Below are 27,422 nucleotides of genomic sequence, written 5' to 3'. Positions count from 1 at the left end.
TTATCTTTTATGAGCTAAAAATGCACAAAGTTTTGGAACATGTGACAGAGGGTGAATGCTTATTTTTGGATGAGCTGTAACTAAAGGGATAGTTCACGCAAAATGAAAATTTACCCAGTGTTTACTAGGGCTGTACGATAGTGGAAAAAACTGACATTGCGGTACTTTTTTTCTGCGATACATGTTACGATATTGAGTACAATTTCACCAGATGACTGAAATAGCTCTATTTGGAAAGAATTAATAAATTTAGCCTGATTGTGATGATTTTGTAGAGGAGTTTATCTGCATAAAATACGATAAACCAACCACAAGTATTGATAAGTACAGTAAAGCAAAAATACAAGCGAAAAATCCTGTTGTCTGGTAGTCTAGCAGTATTCAGGAACACAAATTAAATAATCAAATGTTTAAACAAAACCGTATAGACTTCATTGTATATGTACATAATTACAATTGATCTTTTTTAAAAGTTACAAACAGTATAATTTATTGTGCCTGAATATTTTGGACCAATCCCAATTCTACCCCTTAGCCCTTCCCCTTACCTTAGAATTTAGGTAGGGGTGTCCCAATTCTCTTTAGCTTGAAGTCGTAGGGCTAAGGGGTAGATTTTTCAGGACCAAACTCGAAATAGAATACACCTGGAAGTAAGGAGATCCACTAATTAGTATTTTTTGTAATTATTACGAATTTTTACAACAAAGAGGCACATGTTTTAACATATTCGTAACCGTGTTTGTTTTACCGTCATGCTTTAAAAAAAAGCGATAAAATAAAAACTAAATTTAGCAAAATTTCACTATTTATAGTCCATAATAATAACAACTCCTGTATAGCAGTCCCACAACATTCTGTCACTCGATGACCCTCGAATACCCTGTCAGAAAAGTCTAATGGCTTGGAATGACCTTTTTATAGTGTCTGTTATAATGTTAATGTTGTGTGTTTACATTGATGAATATGGCCCCTGTGTAAGTGCACAGTACAGTTACGATCTTATTGCCGCATTATATCATTATAATAACATAATATATGCCTTCAGTGATTTCTTGAAAATAAATATAAAAAAATAAAGTAACTGGAAAAACTACAGCAGTCGTCATCGTCTGATCTAATATGAAGAGATCGTAAAGACATATGATGACGTGTGCAGGTGCTGTAGTGCTGTCCCATTTCTTGGGGGTAAATTTTGAAGCCCTTCCCCTTCACACTCTGTTTCAAGGACCATGGGGAAGGTGTAGGGGTACAAAAATAAAATTGGGATTGGGCCTTTATCTGGCTTGAAATCACATGCAAATGACAGACATTTCAGTAACTTTATGATTCAACTTTGAAACATCCCACAAATCAAGAGTGTTTTCAACTGTGGCTCCGGGTCAACTAAAGTCTAAATTTTACATTGCAGATCCTGCGATGTGACTAATGCAGATGCAAACATTGCGATATCGAGGCTGAAATGATATATTGTGCAACCCTACTATTTACTCACCCTCAAGTGGTTCCAAACCTTTTTGAATTTCTTTCTTCTGTTGATGATATTTTGAAGCCAGCTGAAAACCTGTAACCAGAAACTTCCACTGTAGGAAAAACAAACTACCATGCAAGTCAATGGTTACATTTTTCAAAATATCTTCTTTTGTTTGGGTGAACTATCCTATTAAACCTCAGAAACCCATTTTAATACATTCCTAAAAGATTCTGCTGTCTAACTGAATTTCTCACTTATCTAGATGTCAGTGCAGCAGATGCTGGCTGGTGTTGGAGAAATGGGGCGTAATGTCAGAGTGAGCACCAGCACAGGAGTGAGTCATCCTCTTGTCCTTCCTGTCGTGTTTATGTAATAATGAGCATTATAAACCGTGTACCTGAATGTTTGTCGTACAAGCACTTGCGGTTTGTCTACTCGCAGTCTATTGTTTGAAACAAAAGGTTATCTCTGGACACATCTACAGTCATTTATTTCCTCTCACAGAGCAGTGGCTCCGTGGACGTTCATATCAATGTGGACCAATCGGTGCAGAGCGAGCCCAGGATGAGGCTCCATCTGGCTGAAAACTTGCTACGGGAGACTCAGGCTTTAATCCACAGGCTTGAGGTGCAGAGGAAACATCATATCCTACAAATAAAACATCCTAATGACTTTATAAGTTAAAACTTATTTAACTTGATGCTTATTATCAGATTAGGTTTAAATAATTAAATGTTTTTGTTCCAGGGTCAATCAAGTGAACGGTCTCAGCAGGAGACTCCACCTCCTCAGCCATCTTCATCATCATTCTCAGCACATCCAATGGACAGCTCCCCACCTCCACCATCCTTCTCATCCTCTGCTTCACAGACTGAAGGAGAAACTCAGTCTGGACCAAAGTAAGAGAACAATATTATGCTCAAGGACAAGTAAGAGTCTTCATGATAGAAATCTGGATAATATGTGTTTAAAAATATAGAGTAAAATGCATGTGGCATTGCTTTTTGCGTTGAATGTTAAAAACTTTTCTGCAAATGAATAGCTGTTAAAGTGTGATGGTATAAAAAGTTGTGATGTCTTTACAGACATAGTCCAGATGCATTTAATTGATTGCTTCAATGTATGCAAACAGCGACAAATAAGCACCAACTCTCTGTCTATTAACTTAACGTGATTGTTATGGGAAAAGTTGTAAGTAGGTGCACAAATTCATGGAATTTTACCTGTACTTTAGGGCTATGCTATGAATCGAAAGGAAATTGCGAACCTGACTAAGCAAAGCAGCGATTGCCGTGCACATCTTGTCAGGGAAGCATGGTTGTGTGATCAATAGAAAATCTCCTTCAAATGCCAGAGGGCGCAAATGCCAAATACGCCGTGAAGAAAGGAAATCCCCATAGCCTTGCATTATAAACAGAAAGACTGTGTCCGAAATCGCCTACTCAGTAGGTACTACATTCGAATTTGAGTTTACTACACGACCATTATAAAGTATGTTCTATATACACTACAAAAATGATTTTCCCTACTGAGATTTATTTGTCTTGTTTCTAGTCCAAATATCAAAAAATTCTTAAATCAAGAAGAATTTTTTAGATGAGCAAAGCATATTGTCTTGTTTTAAGAAAAAAATATGCCAAAATTAAGTGAGTTTTTCCTTAAAACAAGCTAAATAATCTTATGTCAAAAGGAAAAACAAGATTATTTTGCTTACCCCATTGGCAGATTACTTTGCTTGTCTTGAAAATTCTTCTTGATTTAAGAATTTTTAGATATTTGGACTAAAACAAGACAGAAAAATCTCTGTAAGAAAATCATTTTTTGCAGTGTAGTATGAATGTGAGTACTATGACTGTAATTCGAATGTACAACATCTGCCATTTGTCATTATCACCTATGACCTACTCGCGTCAGTTGTGTCGGTTCACTCCCATTTTTGAATTCTCTTTGTGGCATCATGTGATAGATTAGTATCCATTGGTTGCGCACTTGAGAATCTCGCCGTAGTGGGTCTTCCAGGTACTTCTCGAGTACTGTTTTTTGAATTCTATAAATTTAGACATACTACATGGCTCACATACTATTGTTATAATACTATAAAATATGGAGGTATGTGATTTATGTATGCGGTCTTGCGTCCTCATGTTCTCGTGTAACGTCATCGTCAACCGCCAAAGTTCAGTTCCAAAACTCAAGACCGCAAGAACGGAGGACGCCTAAAAGTTCCCAGATGTATTCTTGACATCAAGGATGCGTCGATGCAGGTTTGAGTGCAAAACTCACTCGAGAAGCCCCGGAAGTCATTGCGGTTGAATAAAGGAGGTGGGAAGTGCAGCATTTTATATAGATTTTATAAATGCATATAGATTATAAACACGTTAAGGGTGTTTATTTGCTGAAACTCATATTAATATCAGTTTTATTTGTATTGTGCAATAATTGTGTAATAATTTTTACATTACATTGTTTATTTGCTATAAATGCTCATATCGGTCTGTGCAGTTACTTTTGTTTGATGCATTCAAATTGTGTTTTCTTTAAGCAGGTAAAATTAAAGGTACAGTAATTTATCTGACCGCTTATATTAAAGGGCAAAATTGTATTAAAATAATATGGAAATATATAGGTATTTATAAATTATACATTTTAATAAGAATTCTTGTACAATGAAGTAAAATCTAAAATTGTGTATAGAAAGCATTGTCAATTCACTGTGAATGTCATGAAATCAATATCAAAAAATGTGAAACCAAGTCTAAATGTAAAGGTTTTATATATCTATATATAAGATTTTATATATAATTTATTAAATTGAATTTAAAATACTGTAGTTATTTTCTTAATTTGTCATGACAACTGACAACTTTATTGCAAAAAATTATTTGAAATAAACAGTAGCATAGTGTAGCATACTTTGTGATTATGCTTGCTATTTCTTTGGTGCTGTTAAAACTGCCACATCAAACCTGCTGCTCTTTTATGAAAATATTGTAAATCGCATTTTAAATCATAAATCATAATTTTGATCAGATAAATCACAATAAGATTTTTTTCTCCAAATTGTGCAGCCCTATGTTAAAATGGTAAATTGTGTTGAAATGGTAAATTGTCTCAGCTGACCATCTCAGATCACTAAAATATCATGTTAACTCCAGGTGGAAACAGCACCAAATTTCTTTTTTTTTGTCTCAACAGTCACCCAAGCCCTTTAGAGCTGGTTGAGGTTCTGTCAGAGGTGCGGAGGGTGGAGGAGCGTCTCCGTCCTTTCATGGAGAGAACACATTCAATCCTCGGAGCGGCCACTTCTGCTGACTACAATAACAATGTATGGACTAGACACTTTAATACTACATACTTATCATGCATAGTGTAAATATAGCATGTTCATTTATTGATAAGTTGTTTTCTCGGACAGACTCAAGAACGGGAGGAAGATCAGCGCACTCTTAACTTGATTGGAGAGTCACTCCATCTCCTTGGCAACACATTGGTGGCTCTGAGTGACCTTCGATGTAATTTATCTGCTCAGCCTCCCCGGCACTTACATGTGGTGCGGCCGATGTCTCACTACACCTCCCCTGTAATGATGCAGAGTGGACTGCCCCATATTCCCATTCCAGTGAGTTAATCGATATTTCAAGGTCATGTGAAGTGCCTTGAAATGTGCAGTTTTGTTCCACGTGTGATGTAATTATGGTGGCTTGAGAAAGCCAACATACTGTTAAGCAGGTCACGCTGACAGCCGCTGACTTGCGGCGCCGGTGTGTGTACCCTGATAGAAACCTATGTTTAGAATTCTGAAATGCATGGCGCTACGTGGCGCGTTGCCGAGCGGTGCTTCTGGTGTGTGACCCCCTTTATCCTACTTAAACTTAATATTCTTCTTCTGAGACTAATTTCTATATGCATCTCCTCCTATACCGTTCATACTACAACCACCAAGTCCAAACCTCCAAACTGGTCTGACTCGGGTTGCTATATCTTTTCCAACTGATCCGACTTACGGTTTTTCGAAAACTGACTTAGAAAATTCGGAAAAGTCCCATTGACTTAACATTGGACCAAACTTTATGACCTCATAACTTTGCTCCAAACTGTCATACAGACTTTAGGTTGGGTTCATTCAACTCAGACTACCAATCTGCCAATCACTGATGACCTTTCAACTTACTAGCCACACCCTAGCAACCACTTACAGCACCCTTGCAACTGTCCCATAGACTTCCATTGTAAAAAAACTGCCATTGACTTTACATTGAACATACTAACAGCATACCAATTCATACTAACAACATACTAGCAACTTACTAATCACACTAGCAACATGCTAATTCATACTAAATTCATGGTAACAACATGCTGGTTTATACTAGCAACATTCTAATTTATGCTAGAAACATGCTAGCATAATGCTAATTTATACTAGAAACATGCTAATTTATGTTAGCAACTGCCTAGCAATCACTCAGAACACCTTAGCAACCACTCAGAACACTGTGGCAACCACCTAGCAACACCTTACCAACCACCTAGCACCGCCTTAGCAACAGCTCAGAACACCCTAGCAACCGCCTAGCAATGCCTTAGCAACCACCTAGCAACGCCTTAGCAAGCGCCTAGCAATACCTTAGCAACCATCTAGCAACGCCTTAGCAACTGACTAGAAACACCTAAGCAACCGCCTAGTAGTGCCTTAGCAACCGCCTAGCAACCACTCAGAACACCCTACTAACCACCTAGCAACGCCTTAGCAACAGCCTAGCAACCACTCAGAACACCGTAGTGACTACCTAGCAACACCTTAGTAACTGCCTAGCAACCACCTAGCAACGCCTTAGCAACCACTCAGAACACCCTAGCAACACCTTAGCAATCGCCTAGCAACACCTTACCAACCACCTAGCAACCATTCACAACACCTTAGCAACAATCTAACAACTACCTAGAACACCCTAGCAACCACCTAGAACACCCTAGCAACTGCCAACAACGCCTTAGCAACAAACCAGAACACCTTGGCAACCGCCTAGCAACCAATCAGAACACCTTAGCAACCACCTAGAACACCCTAGCAACCGCCTAGCAACACCCTAGCAAGAAACATGCTGTGTACATATGTACTTATCCATCTATGCTGACTGTTTCAAACTTTTTAAAAACTACTTTAATTAAATTTAATTACGTTATTTAAGCTTTGAAACTACTTCAAACTTTCATACTCGGCTTTATCAAGCCACTATAAAGTTTGTCTGCCAACTTTACTTTTCTAGTTTTAACTGAAACATGAAGGCAAGGCTGGACATGAATTAACCCCTCCCCTTTAAAAAACAGCCAAAAGCATTTTGGTTTTATTACAGCTCTGCCAGTGAGGGTTGATGAAATCAAGCCCATCAAACACAAATCCATTGAGAAGCATCCTAAAGGGGGTGGGGCATGTCAGATACTAGAGAGCATTTGATTGGTTAGAAGATTTGATGAGAAACTGAAGTATGAGGGAACGCTTTGGATGTGTTTAAATATGTTTTGTGTCACTGTTTTGGAGCACACTAGGTTATAGATATCATTCGAGATATTCACAAGGACTTTAATGACTATAGCTGAATTGTTATCATTAAACAATAATCTCGAAATATATACAATTTTCCAGATGAACCTGGGCTCCACTGTGACCATGACGTCAAACAGCAGACAGACAAGCGATGGTCAGGCCCAACCCCCACATTCCAGCAACCAATCTGATCAGCAGGGTCAGACTCCTCCTCCTCCAGCAAATGAATCCAATCAACAGACAGGGCATGGACAGGGGACTCCAAGAGTGATCAGGATCACTCATCAGACCATGGAGCCAGTGGTCATGATGCAGATGAATCTGGACGGTACGTCACACAGCCACCCAATTAGACCTCAGTGTTTTAGCTCTGTGTTTCAGCCTTGATGCCCATTCCAGGTCTGCTACACCTCTCAAGATCCCAAATATGTTTCTTTGTCATTTTGATTAATGCCAATAAAAACACTTCAATATATTTTTCTGACCTGGTATGGGCAGCTGTAGTGTAACTGCCAGCCACTGATCTGTGCATTTCTGTGCAGCAGATTCAGACAGTGGAGCGCAGGGCCAAAGGCAACAGAACCCCAGTGCTGCTGGAGAGACTGGTTAGTTTCCACCTCTCTCTGTAGTCAACCAGCTCTGCCAATATAAATATGTGATGCGTGCCTTAAAGGAATATAAGACTTGTTTTTCTCATCATTTACACACCTTCAGGTCTTTTAAAAGCTGCTTGGCTCTCTGTCTTCGTGGAAACACAAAACAAGAAAGATTTACAGAATTTTCAGAAGTGAAATGGACACTGGGGCAGATGAGCTCCAAACATTATAAATGTAATGTGTAATACTAAAAATTGGCATGACAATAGTTAGGGATGCTCTGATCAGGATTTTTGCAGCCGATGTCGAGTTCCGATTCCTTGTCATGGTGATCAGCCAATACAGAAGTGTGATAAAGTGGGATCTCTCCTTAATTAAGGATGTTGAATATATCGCTTAAACATGTCTCTTGTAACTATTTAGTGTGGACATGTAATGTGTACAGAAAATTACAGATAAAACAGATCTTTTTTTTTTTTGGAAACATGATGGGAAAATAATTCAACCTGTCTCAATGAAGAAAAAGTTTGGAGTGCAAATTTGATGCATAAGAAGTAAAATGTGCACCTATAAATCCATTACTACTTCTTTCCTAAAAGAAAATAGGCCTATAAACTACTGTTTATTGCAACAAGTTATATTATTAAATATATTAAAGAGCCCATATTATACATGAAATAGGGTCATATTTCGGTTGTAAGGGTCTCCAACAACAGTCTAATATGCATGCAAGGTCATAAAACACTTTGATGGTCTTATAATCTGCATTTATTTTTACCTAATTATCCCAGCGACTCCCATATGAATCGTTCAGCGATTCATTTGTTCCCAAACCCCTCCTCAGCGCGAAGCTAATCTGCGCTGATTGGACCGATGACAGCCTGCTGCGATTGGTCGACACGGACAAGGCTTCAGCGCGAGACAGAGTGAAATGCCCAGCTGCTAATCAACAATATAAAAGTAGTCACAGTGCATACACGCTTCATAGTGGATTTTGGCTGCCAGTGGGTGAATGTAAATACAGACGATGAACTAGAAAATACTGACGACTAACTATTTTATTGAGCAAAAACTCCAAGAACTGGCGAGGAGATCTCCTAGCCCGTCACGGTCTACTTGCTCTTTTCACACACACACACACGCACACACACAGGGCCGGCGCGTCCATAGAGGAGACCTAGGGCGGCAGAATAGAGAGGGCGCGGCGCTCAGTTATATCCGCGAATTATTGCTTTGTATTATGTATTATTTAAAAATGCGATAGTTATTGTATCTCAACTGAAGTCAAACAATACATTTTCTTTGACGTTTGAATTTATCATATGTACCTGATAAGATTGATTACTGTCAATTGTGAAGGTAAATATGACAGCTGCCACAAGTTAGTGATCCTATATTCATGACATCGTCAAACTCATCAAGTCTTGGTCTATGTTTTAAATGCGTGACCTTTAGCAGGGACGAGGCATGGGCCGGTATAAGTTTCTGACGGTATGATAACCTTGGATAAAATACCATAGTTTCACGGCATCACAGTATTGTGATTATTGCTCTAAAAGAAGTTCTTTTTAAATCTCTGGGTAAAAGCAAAACAGCTTTTTCCCCATTGAACACAATTTATGTTGTTTTAAGAAACAATGCATGATCATACGTCTATACCAGATGTCTAATTGGACATTCTAGGTTGACACATTCATATTTATTAAATAACGAAGAATCACCTAAATGATTACTGCCAGACTGCTCTTACCATCAAACATATTTTGTTGGAATGTAGAAGTTTAAATTGTATTAGACAACATTTTTATAAGGAGAGCACTTTGATGGACATTCTTAAAAACGTACCACCAGGAAGTTTAATTTTTTTAACAAAAATAGAACTGAAAAATCATATTTACTTTAAATAAATTTTGGTGTGAATTTTATCTATTTATATTTTATATATTAGTCTAAGTAACTCTTTTAGTATAATACGAGTTAGTTTTTTATCATGTAATATTTTAATGTATATCCATTTGGCCACGAAATAGCCATAAGTTGCTGGTGTGGCAATAAATATGTAATAAATAATAATAATAATATTTAAAGAAACATCTATAATATTTTGTAACAGTGAACATAAATAGTTAAAATAATTCATTGACATCTGCTCTCTTCATTAGTTTCAAAAACACAGATTTCTTTACAACACATAAAAAATACATTAAAAATAACATTATATATACATTAGGAACGGTATAACACAACATTTTAGCGGTATCAAAACCTTGACATTTCCAAACCGCGGTAAACTTTGAACCCAGTTATCATCCCATGATCTATAGCAGAGACATACTGCGCCTTTAAGTAAGTGTTCTATGGAAGAAAGAAGCCTTGTAGGTTTGGAAGAAGCTTGAACGTGATTAAATGATGAAAAATGTTATTATGAATTGTGTTTATGCACTGTTGTAATGTAGGATGTAAAGCAGTTTGTCAGTTGTCTTCAGTCTCATGTAGTCTCTCTTTACTGAATTCGGCATATCTGTCCTCTGAAGGCACCACAGTGCCCATCCATGTACCAGGTCTGCCACCGGAGTTCATGCAGGCCATCATGCATCAGATCTCCCAACAGGCTGTTGCCATGGCAACTGCAGCCTCTGTCGGACAGCAGGGCACTGCTGGAGCAGGTGCTCAGAACGGAGAAAGCCCAGCCCCTCCACCACCTCAGGCCAGGGTGGTCATCACACGGCCCACCCTATCCCCACGTGTCCCCCAACCCATGGGCACCAGAGGAACCACCATCAACCTGCGGGCGACAGTGCCCCCCTCATCTGGGCAACAGACTAACCAAGTATGAAACCTAGTTAAAGTTGGACCTCTTTTTTTCTAGGGTTCTCAATATGTCATCATAGTTAAATAAATATAGTAGTTAATGAATCATAACTATATATATATATATATATATATATATATATATATATATATATATATATATATATATATACATACATACATACATACATACATACATACATACATACATACATACATACATACATACATACATACATACATACATACATACACACATATATATATATACATATACATATATATATATATATATACATACATACATACAGTGCCCAGCAAATATAAGTACACCCCTCACAAATCTATCTTTTAAATGCATATTTTTAATCGTAAGCTATACAATATTATATTTGTGCATATACGTTAGATTAGTCAGTACTGAAGCCAAATCTGGAGCTAATCTAATAAAATAAATTACGATAAGGTCCAAAAACTAGTGCAATATTTTGCTTGAATTTAATTGTATTATTTTTCAATTTCTAAATATGTTTGATGACTAAAATATTATTTTAATAAATATATCTGTTTAATAAATCTGTTGTTTTTAAATGCACCAAAATACATTGCCTATATTCACTGAGAAATGGATAAAAATATTCATTTTCAAAATGGGGTGTACTCAATTATGCTGAGCACTGTAAAACATGAGAAATAAATATTGATATATTAATTATGTTGGTCTAATTCCATTAATTTTATGTAAACCTCTTATTTTCTTTTCACTCTTAAATCAAGGGCAGTCCTATGACATCCTCTCCTCTCACACAGATGGTCAGTGGCTTGGTTGGACAGCTTTTGCTGCCATTGCACACAGGTGAGTTATCTTTTACCTTTTGACTTCATGTGTAGGCAACACAAAAAGTTTATGAACAGTTTTTTTCCCTTATCAGGAGACCAGACATCCACTACCTCATCATCCCATTCCTTCTCTTTCTCTTCCTCATCCACCTCTTCCTCATCCTCTTTTTCCTCCTCCACTGCTCCTCCATCCTCTGCCAACACATCCGGTCAGACGTCCACACACACCACTAGCACAGCGTCTGTAGGTCAGGCCCAGGAGAGCGGCCCAGGAGACAATCTAGCCCAGCTGCTGGGCTCACTTCTAGGCGGAGCTGCGGGAGCTGGTGGAGGAATGTCTGGAGCTGCTCCCTCCATCACGGTGACTGTTCCAGGTGTCCCTACATTCATTCAGGGCTTGTCTGAGTTCATTCAGGTTGGTGTTTTCAAGTGGTTGACCAATATATAGTAGAGCACTTTATATAATGTAATTTTCATCATTCAAAATTTAAATAAATTTCAGGTTGTGGATAAACCAGTAGAACATTTTTTTGCAAAAAGGAACTTAAAAAAACCTTACTTTATAGAAAATAGTGATTATAATGGACCCTTTTCACATTTCCCAGTTTCTTAGCAGATTGCAGTGAATGAGAGTACAAAAATATTTTTTACAATCCTATTTGCTCAAAGAATAAAAGAAATTTTCAGAAAAATAAACATTTTACTGCCCCTCCAATAGATGCTGCCTTAGAAACACTCTGCATAAGGGGTAACATTATTGATGCTGCGATCGATCGACCGAAGATTGGTATTGGCTGATAATCACATTTCATGACTCGATCGGTACTTTCCAATCTGGCCGATCTCATAAACCCATCGCAATTGTTTGTTTATGAGTTTACAAGCAGAGGAAGATGCACAAGTGCTCCCGTATATTATACATAGCCTAAGCCGAAGTAAAATCAATGAATGAATTGTTTTCTGTAAAGCTGTTTCTGGCCATGACATGTTGACACCTAAATGGTTATAAGAGTCGTGTTTAAGATATTACATGCAACTTATTCCCTTAGGTAAGGGGAGATCTTCCCTTAAGGTTCATACTTGGAGGAAAAATGTGCTTAATGCATTATAAAACCTCAAGTATCAGAATCAGTACTCTGGATCAGCTGCAAAAATCCTGATTGTAGCATCCCTAGGTTTATATATATATATATATATATATATATATATATATATATATATATATATATATAACACGTATGTAAATAAATCTAAATTTACATAAATTTAATAAAAGAATCAAACCAGATGACCAATAAATGCTTCATAACCGGCTTGTGAAAAGGGTCCATTATAAAACAGCAATGAATATAGCATGCAAAAAGATTACATGTAAAATTTCTGAAGGTTGCAGCAGTCAGAAATAAGTAGGAAATGAACAGGTACTTTGCTTTGAATGAATTTAACAGGATTTTGCACCGGCTATAACTTTTATTTCAGTGTTTTCAGCTTCAAGTAACTGTTTGAAATATATCACATTTAAATATATAACTTTTTTTTTTTTGCTCAGATCTTATCTTACCAAATGTGTGTACTTAAACACCCTGCTTTGTTTCCAGTCAGGCCAGCCTGTGTTTCCTTCACCAAATCAGCAGCCTCCACCCTCACAACCCACACCACCCTCTGCCCCTTCAGGACCGGCCCCCACCACTGCCCCTCAGCCTCCCAGTGGAGGAGCAGAGACCCTCAGCCCTGAGCTCTTCACCGGCATAGTTCAAGGCGTGCTGTCCACCATGATGGGCTCTCTGGGGGCTGGTCAAGGCAACACGGAGAGCATAGCACAGTTTATCCAGAGACTGTCCCAGACCAGCAACCTCTTTACCCCTGGGGCTGGAGATGCAGTGGGTGGGTGCTTTTGTGTACCTTTAAGGCAACTCAAAGATTTGGCACAGCTCAATGCCTTAATGTAAGAGTCGTTGTCTCTGGGTACATTTAAATTGACTTCAGTGATCTGTTTATTTACCTCATTCTGAATAAGACCATATGATTTAGATATATGCTTATAGAATATTCTTTCATGTTCTTACGTTATAGTACATAGATCAATTAATGGCATGCCATTACATTCCAATTCGATGTTCCTTCTAGAAGTTTAGATAACAATATACATTTCATCTTCATTATAGCACTATATACAGTTTTGGGTGTATTATTTTAGTTTTATGAAAGCTTGAAGTTCAGTTAAATATTTATCATGCTTTTTTATTTGCAAACAGATATTGGTGGACACAATTTCTTGCTCAGTCATTATGCTTTTATTTCTATAAAAAAACTGTTATCAACTGCCATGTTGTGGTAAAATGTGCTGAAAAGTCTTACAATAGTAATTTAAGGTGTGTATCGAAAATGTGACAAATAGGAATACTCCATATTAGGGATGCTCCGATCCATCAGCCGATAATCACATTTCACGACTGGATCGGTACTCGTTGATCTGGCCGATCTTATAGACCGATTGCAAGTGGTTGTTTACAAGTTTACAAGCAGAGGAAGATGCACCCAGGTTATGCGCCCGGGTTACGCATCAGCAGCACTACAACTCATGAGCAATGTTTTTAAATTGCATTATTAGTCATTTTTCTCACCATTTTTCTATCTGTTTTATGTATTTTCTTTTTGTAAAGCTGCTTCTAACCTTTACATGTATGCAACATCCTTACTTTATAATCTTAGGTAAGGCGAGATGTCATACTTAAAGGGTTATTGTGCTTATGCAATGGCAAAGATATATAAAGCTTGAAGAATCGGAATCGGTACTTGTATCGGCTGATCACCATGACAAGCAAGCGGTACTTGGTATCAGCTGCAAAAATCTTGGGTTGCTCTATTGGATTGCGACATTTGTTTTTCTATTTATTTTGAATTAGTTACAATTTCATGACTTGAATGGCTCTAATTGGAAAGAATTCATAAGCTTCGATTGACTGTGATGATTTTGTAAGGAAGTGAATCTGCATAAAATATATTAAACAAATAACAAGCATAGATAAACACAACAGAGCAAAGATACCAATGAAATAAACAGTGCTTAGTAGTTTTCTTGGGAGTCTTGGCCACATATTCAGGTACAGAAATTGAATAATCAAATATAAAATAACACTAAAGTCTTCATTGTATAAATAAATACAATTAATAATTGTTAAAGCTGCAAATATTATGATTTCTTGTGCCAAAATACTTTAAACTTGCTTCGAAATGTAGCACATTGTGATATCAATGCTGAAAAATCAATATATTATACAGCTATTGTCTTTGTAAACGTACTGTTTGTTTGTTGGTAGGGTTTTTTGGAGATCTGCTGTCTCTGGTGTGTCAGAGTTTCTCAATGGTGGACATGGTTCTGCTTCTGCATGGTAATCCGCAACCTCTGAGCCGCATCCAGCCCCAGCTCACAGCCTTCTTCACGGAGCACTATCTGCAGGGTCGAGAGCCCACTGATGCCAACATCGCTGTGAGTCTGAGCTCATACTGCTTTCATATGTAACTTTTGTTTTGTTAGTACCACATGAAGCTCTCATATACCTGGGTGTCTAATCCTGTTTCTGGATGGCCAACGTCCTCCAGAATTTATCCTCAGCACAATCAGAACCAGACAGTGGAGCCTAAATTAGCATTGGAGCAAAATTGTCGCATGGTGTCCCTCAAGGAGCAATATTAGGCAAACTAATAAATTTTTGTTAGATTTTGAAAAACATTTGGGGGGAAAAAAGATTTTGAATTGATTCCAAGATTTTCAGAAAGCATCACTATTCTGTCTTGATCTATTCTAAACGAGTCTCGTTTTAAGTAGCATATAGTGCTTTAGGCTGTTTTTTCTCAAACACTCAACATGTCCACAAGGAAGAGTGCTTGTGCGTTCGGATGGGTCAATAATAATTTGGCTATTATGTCACAAGAATAATGTAAACACCGCTTTCCTAACTTTAATCATAATCATTTTAGGTTTGAGTGATGTTTGTAAGGAAATAAATGCAAGCTACGTAAAGTTTGTAAAGCATACAGCGCCATCTGTTGTTAAAAGCTAAGCTCAGAATTGATTCAAGAGAGAATCCATGCTAGGATTTGAACATCTTAGAATTAGAGGACTTGCCAAAGCTCTATGTTTTGCAATATCTTCCTAATTTTTGGAAAGTGAAATAACTTTTTAATAAAAAAGTTATTAAAAAGTTATTAAAAACTTGTGAAATAATTTTTTTGAGTCATATTGCTGACAAATCTTTCATTCAATGTTCATTCAATGTTTACCGGTCAATGTTTACCGGTCATTGTAATGTACAATTTGAAAGAGTAATATTAATTTTTGAGTGCATGTTGCAGAGACTGATTTTTTAATTTTTGTGTTTCTAATATAATATTTAGAGTGCTTCTGAGGATCTGATCAATGAACTAGAGGAGTACATTGCAGAGAGTTTTGTAAGTGTTTTTTTGTACATCATTTGTCCTACCCTGTTTTTAATTAATACAAAAAAGTTTTTGACATTTCAAATAACACGCACCATACTCACTGAAAGTTATTTTATATGATTAAAAAAGATATAATTTCTGGTATAATAAAACATGTAATTTAATCATTTCCAGTATTAACTCCATGTAAATGAATTCAATTTCTTTACAAAATCAATTCATTATTCACGTGCAATTGTTCACTTTCAGATAAAGAGCAATACGTTTTTCATGCTGCAGTGGTTTGTCAATAGATGAATGTGTGTGTACCTAGAATGATAAATAAGACTTCATATTTCATATCATCCATGGTGTGAACAGCTCTTATCATTTAACTGATGGTCCCTATGATCTATTTGTTTTAGTCTACAGTAGCTGTTCGAGAAGGAGTGGACATCATTCAAACCAACATGTCCTTCCTGAGACAACAGTTCACTCGCATGGCTACTCATATTCTTCGCTGTACAGGTGAATAAGACACTTTTGTCCTGTTACAGACACCTTTGCAAAAGCCTATGATATGTGGGTGTATAATAACAGTTTAAAGAGTATATAAAAGTACATATGTCGTTATTAGAATACTTAAAAAAACATGACTAAAGTAATGCCTTGGTTTAAGTAACAATTCACACCATTTAAAACGTCTTTTACCTGCTTATTATTAAGATGTTAACTGTTTATTAGCAATTATAAAGAATGATCTTATTTTATAGTCCTAATCCTACACAATACCCAAATCCAACTTCTACCTTACTATTAATAAGACACTAATTAGCGGTTTGAGCTAAAAGTCCTAGTTAATGGTTTGTTAATAGTGTGAATTGTACATTGTAACCAAAAATTCCAGCATTTTGCAAAAAATAAATAAGTTGTATGAAATAAATAAGCTCTGGGGAAAAAATGTTCTTCAATCTGCTTTTTTGCTCATGGGTGCAGGATACTACAGTAAAAGTAAACGGAAAAATATGCTACCCAAAACAAATTAATACAGTGGACTAAAAAACAACAAGAGCTGAAGAAGCTGTTGCAGAAAGTAAATATTTGAGTTCAGCTTTGCACCAACCAGCTTGACATTGTACAGTTGACCAAATCCTCTCTTTGAGGCCCACCAAAGTATTGATGGTTGTGTAAATATTGTCATGGCAGCAGTCTGAATTAGTTTTGCTTGACCTTGATAATCTGACATTATCAAGATATTTGGTTATTGTCATGTTTTATTGCCATTTTCTAAACTTTATCGAATATACTGTATATCATACCTGCCAACAGTCCTGTTTTTTCCCGGGAGTCTCCCGTATTTCAGACCATCTTCCGTATTGTTCTGTCTCCCGGAAAACTCCTGGAACTTCCACCCCCCCATTCTACCCCCCTCTCCCCCCGCTCCTCAGCTTTTTGGTACAGTCCGACCAGCTTTTGGGGACAGTCCCCATGTACACCAAACCCCAAACACAACCATCTCCAAACCCGCTTCCCATTCTTCAGTGTGCGCGCACCCAACCCATACCACCCCACCCCCCCGCTCTTCGGTTCAGCCAACCACCAACGACACCCCCTCCCCACCCCCCGGATTTAATGAACCAAATGTTGGCAGGTATGCTGTATATACAGTTGAAGTCAGAATTATTAAATTATTTTTTTCTTTTTTTATATTTCCAAAATTATGCTTAACCGAGGACATTTTCGCAGTATGTCTGATAATGCTTTTTACTCATAGAGAAAGTCTTATTTGTTTTATTTAGGCTAGAATGATGTTTTTTTTTACTATTTGGTTAAAATTAGTCTACAGAACAAACCATCATTATACAATGACTTGCCTAATTACCCTAATCTGCCCAATTAACCTAATTACCCTAGTTAAGGCTTTAAATGTCACTTTAAGCTGTATAGAAGTGTCTTGAAAAATATCTAGTCAAATATTATTTACTGTCATCATGGCAAAGATAAAATAAATCAGTTATTAGAAATGAGTTATTAAGGCTATTATGTTTAGAAATGTGTTGAAAAAAAAAAAAACTTCACTCCGTTCAACAGAAATTGGTGAAAAAAAATAAACAGGGGGGCTAATAATTCTGACTTCAACTGTGTGTGTGTGTGTATATGTATATATGTGTATATTTATATATGTATGTATGTATGTATATATGTGTGTGTATGGAGGGCGGGAGGGAGAGAATCCATTTTTATAATGTTAGAAATGTTGGACGTGTTTGAAAACTATAAAATGTTTATCAATCAATCTCTTGCTTATGTTTTTCCAGACAACACATTTGGCCAGCGTTTGCTGTATCTGTGCACACAGGGTCTTTTTGAGTGTCTGGCCCTCAATCTCTACTGCTTAAGAGGAGAACAAAGAGCTTTGACCACCGTCATCAACCACCGAATTGTAAGATCCATCAGTTAATCCTCCTGAAGATGTTTTGGGGTGCGTGTCTTTCATATTTTGATCTTCCCTCAGAGGAGGATGTCAGCAGAAGTGAACCCCAGTCTGGTGAACTGGTTGACCAGTATGATGTCCATGAGGCTGCATGTGATTTTAGAGCACAATCCGGTCACTGAGGACCAGATCCAGCATTACGTCATCTATACGCAGGTACTTTAACCTCTCATTTAGATTAATACATCAAATGAGACAGAATGCAGGAGTGAATGTGTCTGTTGTCTTTTTTTCATGTACAGAGCGAGTCTGCTCAGAGAACAGAAGCAGGTGCACAATCAAGCCAGCAGTCACAAAATATGAGTGTGGAGGTATGTTTTAGCAGGAGAAAGAGTCTGGTTTACTATCACGTTGAATATTATTATTTAAAAAGTAATGCTCATTAAAACATATGTATAAAACATATTCATACATGTTTTAAATACTGTGCATTTGAAGGCAAAACAATTAGCCCTCCTGTGAAATTATTCTTTTTCAAATATTTCTCAAGTGCTGTTTAAAGAAGATGATTTATATTTCTTTTGACTTTGCCAGGATGACAATACATAATATTTTACTAGTTATTTTGCAAGATGCTAGTATTCAGCTTTGTGCAATTTAAAGACTGAACCAGGTCAATTAGCTTAACTAGGCAAGTTAGGTTAATCAGACGAGTCATTGGACAGCAGTGGATTGTCAAAAATAATAATTTCTTAAGGGGGCTAATAATATTGAGCTTAATATTTTAACTGCTTTCATTTAAAGAAATAAAACTCAACTGTACATACTTTAAAGTGAGAGGTCTCCCAAAAATGGAAATTGTCATCATTTAATCACCCTTGACTTGTTCCAAACATATAAATCATAAAATCATGACCATAAAAGAAGATATTTTGAAGAATGTTGGAAATCTGTAACCACAGACATCCATAGTAGAAAAAAACACAAACTATAGAAGTCAGTAGTTACAAGTTTTCCCACACAAAATAATTTGGGTCTATGGCTGTGGGTCTTTGGCTCAAAATATCCAGGATTGGAACAAATCTAGGGTGAGTAAATGATGACAGAACTTTCATTTTTGGGTGAACTAACACTTGGCCATATACAATTTTCATTCATTCATTCAATTTCCTTCGGCTTAGTCTCTGATTTATCAGGGGTCGCCACAGCGGAATGAACCGCCAACCATTCCGGTATATATTTTACACAGCGGATACCCTTCCAGCTGCAACCCATTACTGGGAAACACCCATACACTCTCGTACACACTCTCATGCTCTCTGGCCAATTTAGTTTGATTAATTCACCTATAGCGCTTGTATATGGACTGTGGGGGAAACCAGAGCACCCGGAGAAAACCCATACAAAACATGAAGGAAACCCATATGTAACACGAAGGAAACCTACATGACACCAATGCAAACTCCACACAGAAATGCCAACTGTCCCAGCTGGGACTTGAACCAGTGACATTCTTGCTGTTAGGCAACAGTGTTAACCACTGAGTCACTGTGCCGCTCTTTCTGAGAATTTTTTTTTTTTTAAATGACAATTTTAGTTTTAAATAGAGCTGTATGATTAATTATTAAAGAATCCACCTGGCCTTAATTATAAATGATTGCAATTCGCATATGTTTATAATAGTTGGCTCAAACAGCTGATGTACAGCTTCAGTCTTTAGTCTTTTCAACCTGTATTATTTTATCTGTTACATTCAGGAGAATTGTCATACAGTAACTGTGATAACAGTTTATAGTTGAGATATAAACATGAATTTTTATGGTAAAGTGTATGGAAAACTACAGTTTAAAAAGACACTTTATTTCAAATGAAGGTTGTAGTAGTTACATCCCATAATACGCAACCATTACAAATGTATTTGTTAATTAATAATTCATTAAAGAGATTCTTCAAAAATGCTGATTCATTCAGTCTCATTAGTCTATTCTTAGTTTATCCAGAATTGGGCAACTCTAGTTTTAAAGGACGTATTAATTTGATTAAAAATATTTTGTTTTCTGAACTTTATACTAATCACATAGTTATAAACAATGTTTCCACAAAACATTAACCAGTACAAATGTTTGTATCATTACTAATAGTTTGTTTCTTGAGCACCAAATCATACTTCCGAAGGATCATGTGACACTGAAGACTTGCATAATCAGGGTATATTCAGGAATCCTAAAGGTAACTTCAATACCTTTTTAAGACTTTTTAAAGACCTCAGAATATTTGAAGACCTCATCGCCACTTCAAGTTCTAATCAGTATCAAACCTTTAACTTAATAAACAGTTTTAGTTAAATAAATGAATGGAGCTCAGCCATGTAACAGAACTCTGATAAGCTCGGAAGAAACAAAGCTTGAAAGAATAAATTACGTGGTTGTTTTCAGCAACAGGCTTCAGCCACTGTTTAAACTCGTCTTTCTCCAACCAGGAGTACGCAAACTTACATTTTCCCATTTTGCCTTCTGTTTCGCTCTATGGTTTCGCTACATGTGGAGAGCATCACATCACTTGGATGGAGAAGCTTGGCCCGAACTAATCCCGTGAATCGAGGAAAATAAATATATTTATGCTTTTTTGGAGTCAAAAACTTTGGAGAATGCTTGAACAAAATGTAAGACCTCGTAAAATGTAATTAAGACTTGTAATAATTGATTGATCAACTTTTAAGACCTCGCGGACACCCTGATAATTATGCCGAAAAATTCATCTTTGACATCACTACAATAAGTTCAATTTTCAATTTGAAATAATTCATAGTTGTGTTTTTCTTTGACTAAATCTGGCTTTGCTGACAAGAGACATCGAGCTGTGTCATCGGTGGGTGTCCTTTGTGTTAAATCTGTCTGGAAAACATCTGGGTGTGGGTTTGCACTATAAACTGGATGCATTGGTGGTAATATGTGGTGATCTATTCCAGGAGGGTCTGTCTCCTGCTCCTGCCACCACAGCAGAGGAAGTGCTGAGATCCTCGGGAGACATTGATGGAGATGAAGCACTCGGCAGACCATCGGGTGAAGAGACACGAGGAGCCGTAGCCATGGCAACCACAGACAGGGAGGAGTCAACTGGAGAGGCGGAGCCATGGGCGGCAACCGTTCCACCTGTAAGACTCTTTTGTCTTAAAGATTGCATATAGTAATTGATGTTATTGCATTATATACAACAGATTTGGTTCTAAATGAATTGGAGTGTTAATCGTAGATTCCAATGTACACTAATATTTTTTTTTTCATTTTGATAAATAATTCAAATAAGAACATAATAGTATAAAATAACAAATAGAATAATAGACATATTTATATACAGTTGAAGTCAGAATTATTAAACCTTTTTTGAATTTTTTTTTTTTTTTAGTATTTCCCAAATGATGTTTAACAGAGCAAGGAAATTTTCACAGTATGTCTGATAATATTTTTTTTTCTGGAGAAAGTCTTATTTGTTTTATTTCGGCTAGAATAAAAGCAGTTTTAACATTTTTTAAAACCATTTTAAGGTCAATATTATTAGCCCCTTTAAGCTATATATTTTTCGATAGTCTACTGAACAAACGATTGTTATACAATAACTTGCCTAATTACCCTAACCTGCCTAGTTAATCTATTTAACCTAGTTAAGCCTTTAAATGTCACTTTAAGCTGTATAGAAGTGTCTTGAAAAATATCTAGTAAAATATTATTTACTGTCATCATGGCAAAGAAAAAATAAGTCAGTTATTAGTAATGAGTTACTAAAATTATGTTTAAGTTATTGACTATTATGTTTAGAAATGTGTTGAATAAATCATCACAGAAATTGGGGGAAAAAAATAAACAGGGGGGCTAATAATTCATCTGAAAGACTTCATCTGTAAATGTTACATGACAATTATTCTGGCCTGTGCTTAACTATAGATTATATGAAAGAACAAGTGATCATGCTAAATGATATTAAAGTTTCAATTATTATTATCAGACAAGTGGTTAACCTTGTGATTTGAAGGACATCTGCAGAGTTTAAAGATTTAAAATGTTAATTTATTAGTATTTTAGGGCTGCATTATTAATATGTCATCAAATTATTTTTATTTAAAATTTGCCTGAAATGTTTGTTTTGTTTTGTGTATATAAACTGTGAATGAGATTTTAATGCGCGCCGTCTGTAAATTACGGTAAATACAAAAGGACACATTCACATGTACTGATTTGTTAAAATAATACTTTATCATCATTTCAGTTTTCAATGCTTCAAAACCTTTTTATTTATGACCTTTATCATGTCCAGTTTACTAAAAGTAATGAGAATGTTTTGTCATTTCTGTTAATCAGGAGTGGGTTCCCATCATCAGACGTGACATGTTGACCCAGAGGAAGATGAAAGCACAGCCTCCTCTCTCTGATGCGTATATGCACGGGATGCCGGCTAAAAGGAGAAAGGTCTGAATTCCACTGACATTCACTCAAAACTAAAATGCTAAAACGCTAAATCAGCACTTTGTAAATATTCTATCCATATTAAGGCATAATTTATACTAGTGCGTTTTTGTTTAACGCTAGTGCGTTTAAGTTTAACGCTTGACGTCCGCACTGCTCTGGCATCTTTGACTTTTAAGTGTTTTGAATATTCCAAACCCTGTTTTAGTTTAGAAACACTGGTTTCCCATTTCAGTGTAGATAAACTTAACCATACACTTTAGAGAGGCGTGGCTGTCCACAATCACTCTCTGATTGGTCTTCTAGACTATTGTATATCATTTATGTAAATCAATTATTCTGGAGCTGACAGTGCCTTGGGAAGAGCGCATTGAGGAAGCAAATGAGAGGAAGCGTGCTAAGTACCAGGAATTAGTGGAGGAGTGCAGGGAGAGAGGCTGGAGAACTTTCTATGAGCCCATAGAAATAGGATGTAGAGGCTTTGCAGGGCGTTCACTTTGCAAAGTCCTCAGTCGCTTGGGCATTACAGGGGTGGCAAAGAAAAGGGCCATTTGATCTGCAAGTGAAGCCGCAGAGAAGGCCACAAGGTGGCTGTGGATTAAGAGGGCAGATCCGTGGACTGCTACTGGGACACAAGTCGGGACTTGATCAACCCCGGCTGGGTCACCTGGGTGAGAGTGTATGATGTTGAGAGACCCGAAACACCCAATGATCCCAGGATACATCACTGATGATGTGTCCCAAATGCATCCATGAGATGTTTCTTGCATAAATATATATCATTTCTAATTTTTTCAAAAGCCCCTCTCATATGATCATCACGCAACTACTAGACTGCAAGTATGGATGGCATGTCGTATCATCTCATGTGTTTTATGCTGTATACACTGTAAAAAAAATGCAGGGTTCCACACAATTGTTTGTGTTGGGACAACATGAAGGAATTACTTTACCTATTAGTTTTTAGAAATGGAAGTGGATTGAACGTATAGCTATTAAGTTGTCCCCCCAAAAAACTCAAGAATTGAGTTGTTTCAGCTTATTTTAATTAATTTGTTTGGACAAACAGAAAACATTTTTGAGTCTAGTGTTGACGGCGATTCTTCTTTCTTTTAGAGAAGTAAAAATTCCAATATGGACGAAAAGCGGTTTCATTTTTAAACACTTTTCAAACAGAAACCACTAGTGTAAACGCAGCCTACAAATCTGTATTCCCTAGCATTTTAAAACTTTCACATTTACACAGCGATGTTTCCAAAACATTCTGAGTTTACATGTCCGTGAAAACATCCAAAAATACTGTATTACTTGTGCCAGGCCAGTATTTGGCGCTGTCTCCTTGTTACTCCACTGTTGTTGTGTTTGTTTGTGCTTGCCTTTAATCTACACTCCTCTAAACATGTACTACACGCGCACATTACGTCATCACTTTGCATTTTTTTTCATGACTCTTTTCAGGTACTAAACGGACATAACAACAGTGGCATTTTTGAAACCTTCCACTTTGAAAATGCAGAAAACTAAGAATGAATTTCAGTCATAAAAACGGCATTGTCATGTAAAGTTTCCAGTTTTTTGTCCAAAAATGTTGTGTTTAACTCTATGCTAATATTTGTTTGTTTTACAGACGGCACAGGGGGAAGGGCCTCACCTCTCTCTAGCTGAAGCCGTGAGTCGAGCTGCCAGGACAGCAGGTGTGCGACCGGTCACTGCCCCAGACAGCCTACAGGGTGAGCTGGAGACTCCAGAGCTGCAGGAAGCTTATGCACAACAGGTGAACAAATTCAAATCACACCTGAGCAATCCTGAGAAGCCTTTTGCTGCATCTGAAATGACCTACTACTCGGTAGCTACTGCATTTGAATTTAAACGTACTACTCGATCGTTAGAAAAGTACGTTCTATACAGTATGAATGTTAGTAGTATGAATGGAACTCGGACGTACTACATCTGCCATTTTGTCATGATCATGTGACCTACCAACGTTCCTACCATCGCTTCACTCCCATTCATGAATTCTCTCGCGGTGCATCATAGGATAGTCATCTGGGTACTTCTCACATACTGTTTTTCGAATTTTAATTCAGACATACTACTTGGCTCGCGTACTGTTTAGAGTACTATACAGTATGGAAATCTGCAATTTTGGACGCAGCCTTTGTTAAAATTGAGAAAAAAGGTGTTAAATTTCAAGAAATTTGAGTCTCGTAAATGTGGAAATAAAATGTTGAGAATAAACTCACTCATTTCCAATAATAAAGTCATTATCTTTCGAGAATGTCCTAAATTTCGAATCGTTATCTTTCGAAAAAAAAGCATTTTTTTTTAATTGTTTAATTTCGAGAAATATGTCAAAATAAAATGTTGAGAATAAACTCCCTCATTTCCCATAATAAAATTGTTAAGTTTCAAAAACATCTTAAACTTTGAGTCGTTACAATTTGAGGGAAAAAAAAACCTCACATACTGTTTTTGAAGTCTATGAATTCAGACATACTACTTGGCTCGCATACTGTTTAGTAGAGCTGCACGATTCTTGCTAAAATGAGAATGGCAATTTTTTGCTTAAAATAAAGATCACGATTTTCTCACGATTCTGTAGATGTAAAATAAAGCTTAATATGAGTCGGCAATTATTATTGTTTTTTCTCAAACATATGGTAAAACAACAATAGTACTATTATGTGTAGGTCTACTGGTTTCTGTAAATAATTCTAGTCTACTTATATTAATTCTGAATGATGTTGAATTATGTTTGAGATATATGCTTGCAATCTGTCATAGACAACATTATTACTGGTAAAATCTGGTAAAATCAACATTATATAGGCTAGAGTAGTTATACTGACACTGTAAACATTTATTTTCATGCACAACTGTTCGCTATGAAAGAAAAAACGCTCAAATGCTTGTCGCAGTCATAACTAAAATGCGATATAATTATTTAAATGATGCTAAGTGCTGTTCATACTTCAAGCACAGCTCTCAAACGATCACTTTGTGCCACAAACTGAATATAATTTACAACTTTATTACCTGTTATTCACAGCCTATGCAGGTTCTGTTCACTAAAGTAGACGTGCGCGTGTCTATCATTAAGTAGGGCGAGTGCGCGTCTATCATTAAGTAGGTTGCGTGCCCGCCATCTCTGTGATAACAGTTCACGGTCAGCAGCTCACGTCACGTGTGATTTCCCAGGCGCGAATATGAAGACAAAAATGACATTTTTAGGTGAATTATACCTTATAAATACAGTATGTAACTCTTTCAACATCATTTGGAGGTGTCCATGTCACTGAGCAATGTATGTGAAACAATGAAAAGACGCCGTTGCTTCTCTCCTGAACTTGAAAATATGATTGGCAGAATCGTAGAAATACTAATTTCGATTAATTGTGCAGCTCTACTGATTAGCGTACTATATAGTATGGAAATATGCGATTTCGGATGCAGTCGTTGTCTCTAATTGAAAACCTCATGTTAGGAGATTAAACTGACATGATTTTAAAACACATCCATATGTTTTGTTTGAGTAACTAAGGCACACGCTGTAAAGGCAACACCCTCTTCTGAATAAAGGGGGAGGGGAGGGGAGCAGAGGCTCTTTTGCACTTTAAGAGACACTGATGAAACGGCTTGTTTTTGCTTCTAAACAAAAATTATCACGCGAAATGTGTAAGAGTAAATGATCTGTGAAATATTTTGAGTTGAAATTTTACTAGGAAAACCAGAAATGTTTATTTTATGTCATACAAACTGTATAATAGAAACCGCTTAAGAATATTTTGAAGAAGCGTGTATGTATCTATCTATCTATCTATCTATCTATCTATCTATCTATCTATCTGTCTGTCTGTCTGTCTGTCTATTTATTTATTTATTTATTTATTTATTTATATTAGTTCAAGTTTTAGTAGTTTTGTTTGTGTTTTTTGATTTGTGTGTGTGTATGTGTTCATTGATTTTTGTATGGGTTTTTTTTAGGTAATTTTATTAAGATCACCATAGTCAAATAGTGATCCCGCTGTCTTAATGGAAAAACCACTGACACCATTTTAATCCACCATTTTTTTTCCCAAATTGTCTTTCAGGTGAAGAGTGACATAAAGAAGCGACTGAGTGACGATCCAGACTACAACCGTCAGCGCTTTCCCAACACACACAGAGCATTTTCTGAAGACGCCTGAACACACACAGCTATTTAGACACTCGTGACCAATCAGCTCTAAAAGTTAACGGCCAATATCGCCTCACGCGTTGAGGAAAAACCCGGTTGTTTTGAAATCATCTGGCGTATATTTCTGCCATAGTCCAGCGTGTGTATAGTGACTAAACGTAGAGCCTGGTCATAGAGACACAAAAAACTAGACTTTATTCCTTTTACATGACAAAATCAGCATCTTATACTGTTTGTAGATGTAACCAGTCACTGAGAGGATTCATATACGTCTCTGTCCATTGTAAATTAGATGTACATTGTTGTAATAAGTTGTTTTAATATTGACATTAATAACAGGCACAAATATAGATAATTCTATTCATTCCAGCTTTATTTGGTGTTTAGATAAAAAGATGGATGTTTACAGGGTCCAGATGTACAGCACTGCACATTCATTCATCACTGAGGACTGGAAGGGTTTTAGTCATAGTGACCCCGTAGAGCTGGTATTATTATATTGCTAACTATTTCTTGCATGCCAAAAAAATCATGTTGTTCATGAATGTGGCTGTTAGGAAATAAAACAAATCTAGAATTACTTTTAGTTAAAAAAAAAAAAGCTGTCTGCTTCTCTTTATTTTCATCGTTAATATCGTTTTATGTCACATGGGTCAACTTTAT

General features: G+C 36.7%; 1 protein-coding gene across 3 annotated transcripts in view; it reads left to right on the top strand.

Annotated features, from left to right (window-relative positions):
* The window catches only part of bag6l (BCL2 associated athanogene 6, like), a 35,081-nt gene extending 7,958 nt beyond the window's left edge, over positions 1–27,123 (top strand). Inside the window, exons 5-25 of one of the 3 annotated variants that reach the window (XM_056479555.1) lie at positions 1,734–1,805; positions 1,976–2,098; positions 2,219–2,370; positions 4,667–4,796; positions 4,887–5,090; positions 7,119–7,347; positions 7,565–7,624; positions 10,150–10,445; positions 11,204–11,282; positions 11,359–11,681; positions 12,865–13,150; positions 14,587–14,756; positions 15,665–15,718; positions 16,114–16,216; positions 18,007–18,131; positions 18,204–18,338; positions 18,425–18,493; positions 21,091–21,276; positions 22,478–22,585; positions 24,210–24,356; positions 26,674–27,123. In XM_056479555.1, coding sequence (XP_056335530.1) covers positions 1,734–1,805; positions 1,976–2,098; positions 2,219–2,370; positions 4,667–4,796; positions 4,887–5,090; positions 7,119–7,347; positions 7,565–7,624; positions 10,150–10,445; positions 11,204–11,282; positions 11,359–11,681; positions 12,865–13,150; positions 14,587–14,756; positions 15,665–15,718; positions 16,114–16,216; positions 18,007–18,131; positions 18,204–18,338; positions 18,425–18,493; positions 21,091–21,276; positions 22,478–22,585; positions 24,210–24,356; positions 26,674–26,769 — 3,147 coding nt within the window. In that variant the 3' untranslated portion in view covers positions 26,770–27,123. Of the gene's footprint in view, positions 1–1,733; positions 1,806–1,975; positions 2,099–2,218; positions 2,371–4,666; positions 4,797–4,886; positions 5,091–7,118; positions 7,348–7,561; positions 7,625–10,149; positions 10,446–11,203; positions 11,283–11,358; positions 11,682–12,864; positions 13,151–14,586; positions 14,757–15,664; positions 15,719–16,113; positions 16,217–18,006; positions 18,132–18,203; positions 18,339–18,424; positions 18,494–21,090; positions 21,277–22,477; positions 22,586–24,209; positions 24,357–26,673 lie in introns of all 3 variants that reach the window. The other 2 variants (XM_056479554.1, XM_056479556.1) reach the window with 2 other exon arrangements.
* Positions 27,124–27,422: the final 299 nt, after the last annotated feature.

This window comes from Danio aesculapii, chromosome 19, assembly GCF_903798145.1.
Source record: "Danio aesculapii chromosome 19, fDanAes4.1, whole genome shotgun sequence".
Taxonomy (NCBI): domain Eukaryota; kingdom Metazoa; phylum Chordata; class Actinopteri; order Cypriniformes; family Danionidae; genus Danio; species Danio aesculapii.
Note: the sequence above shows the minus strand (reverse complement) of the source record. Positions and strands in the feature narration are given on the sequence as shown.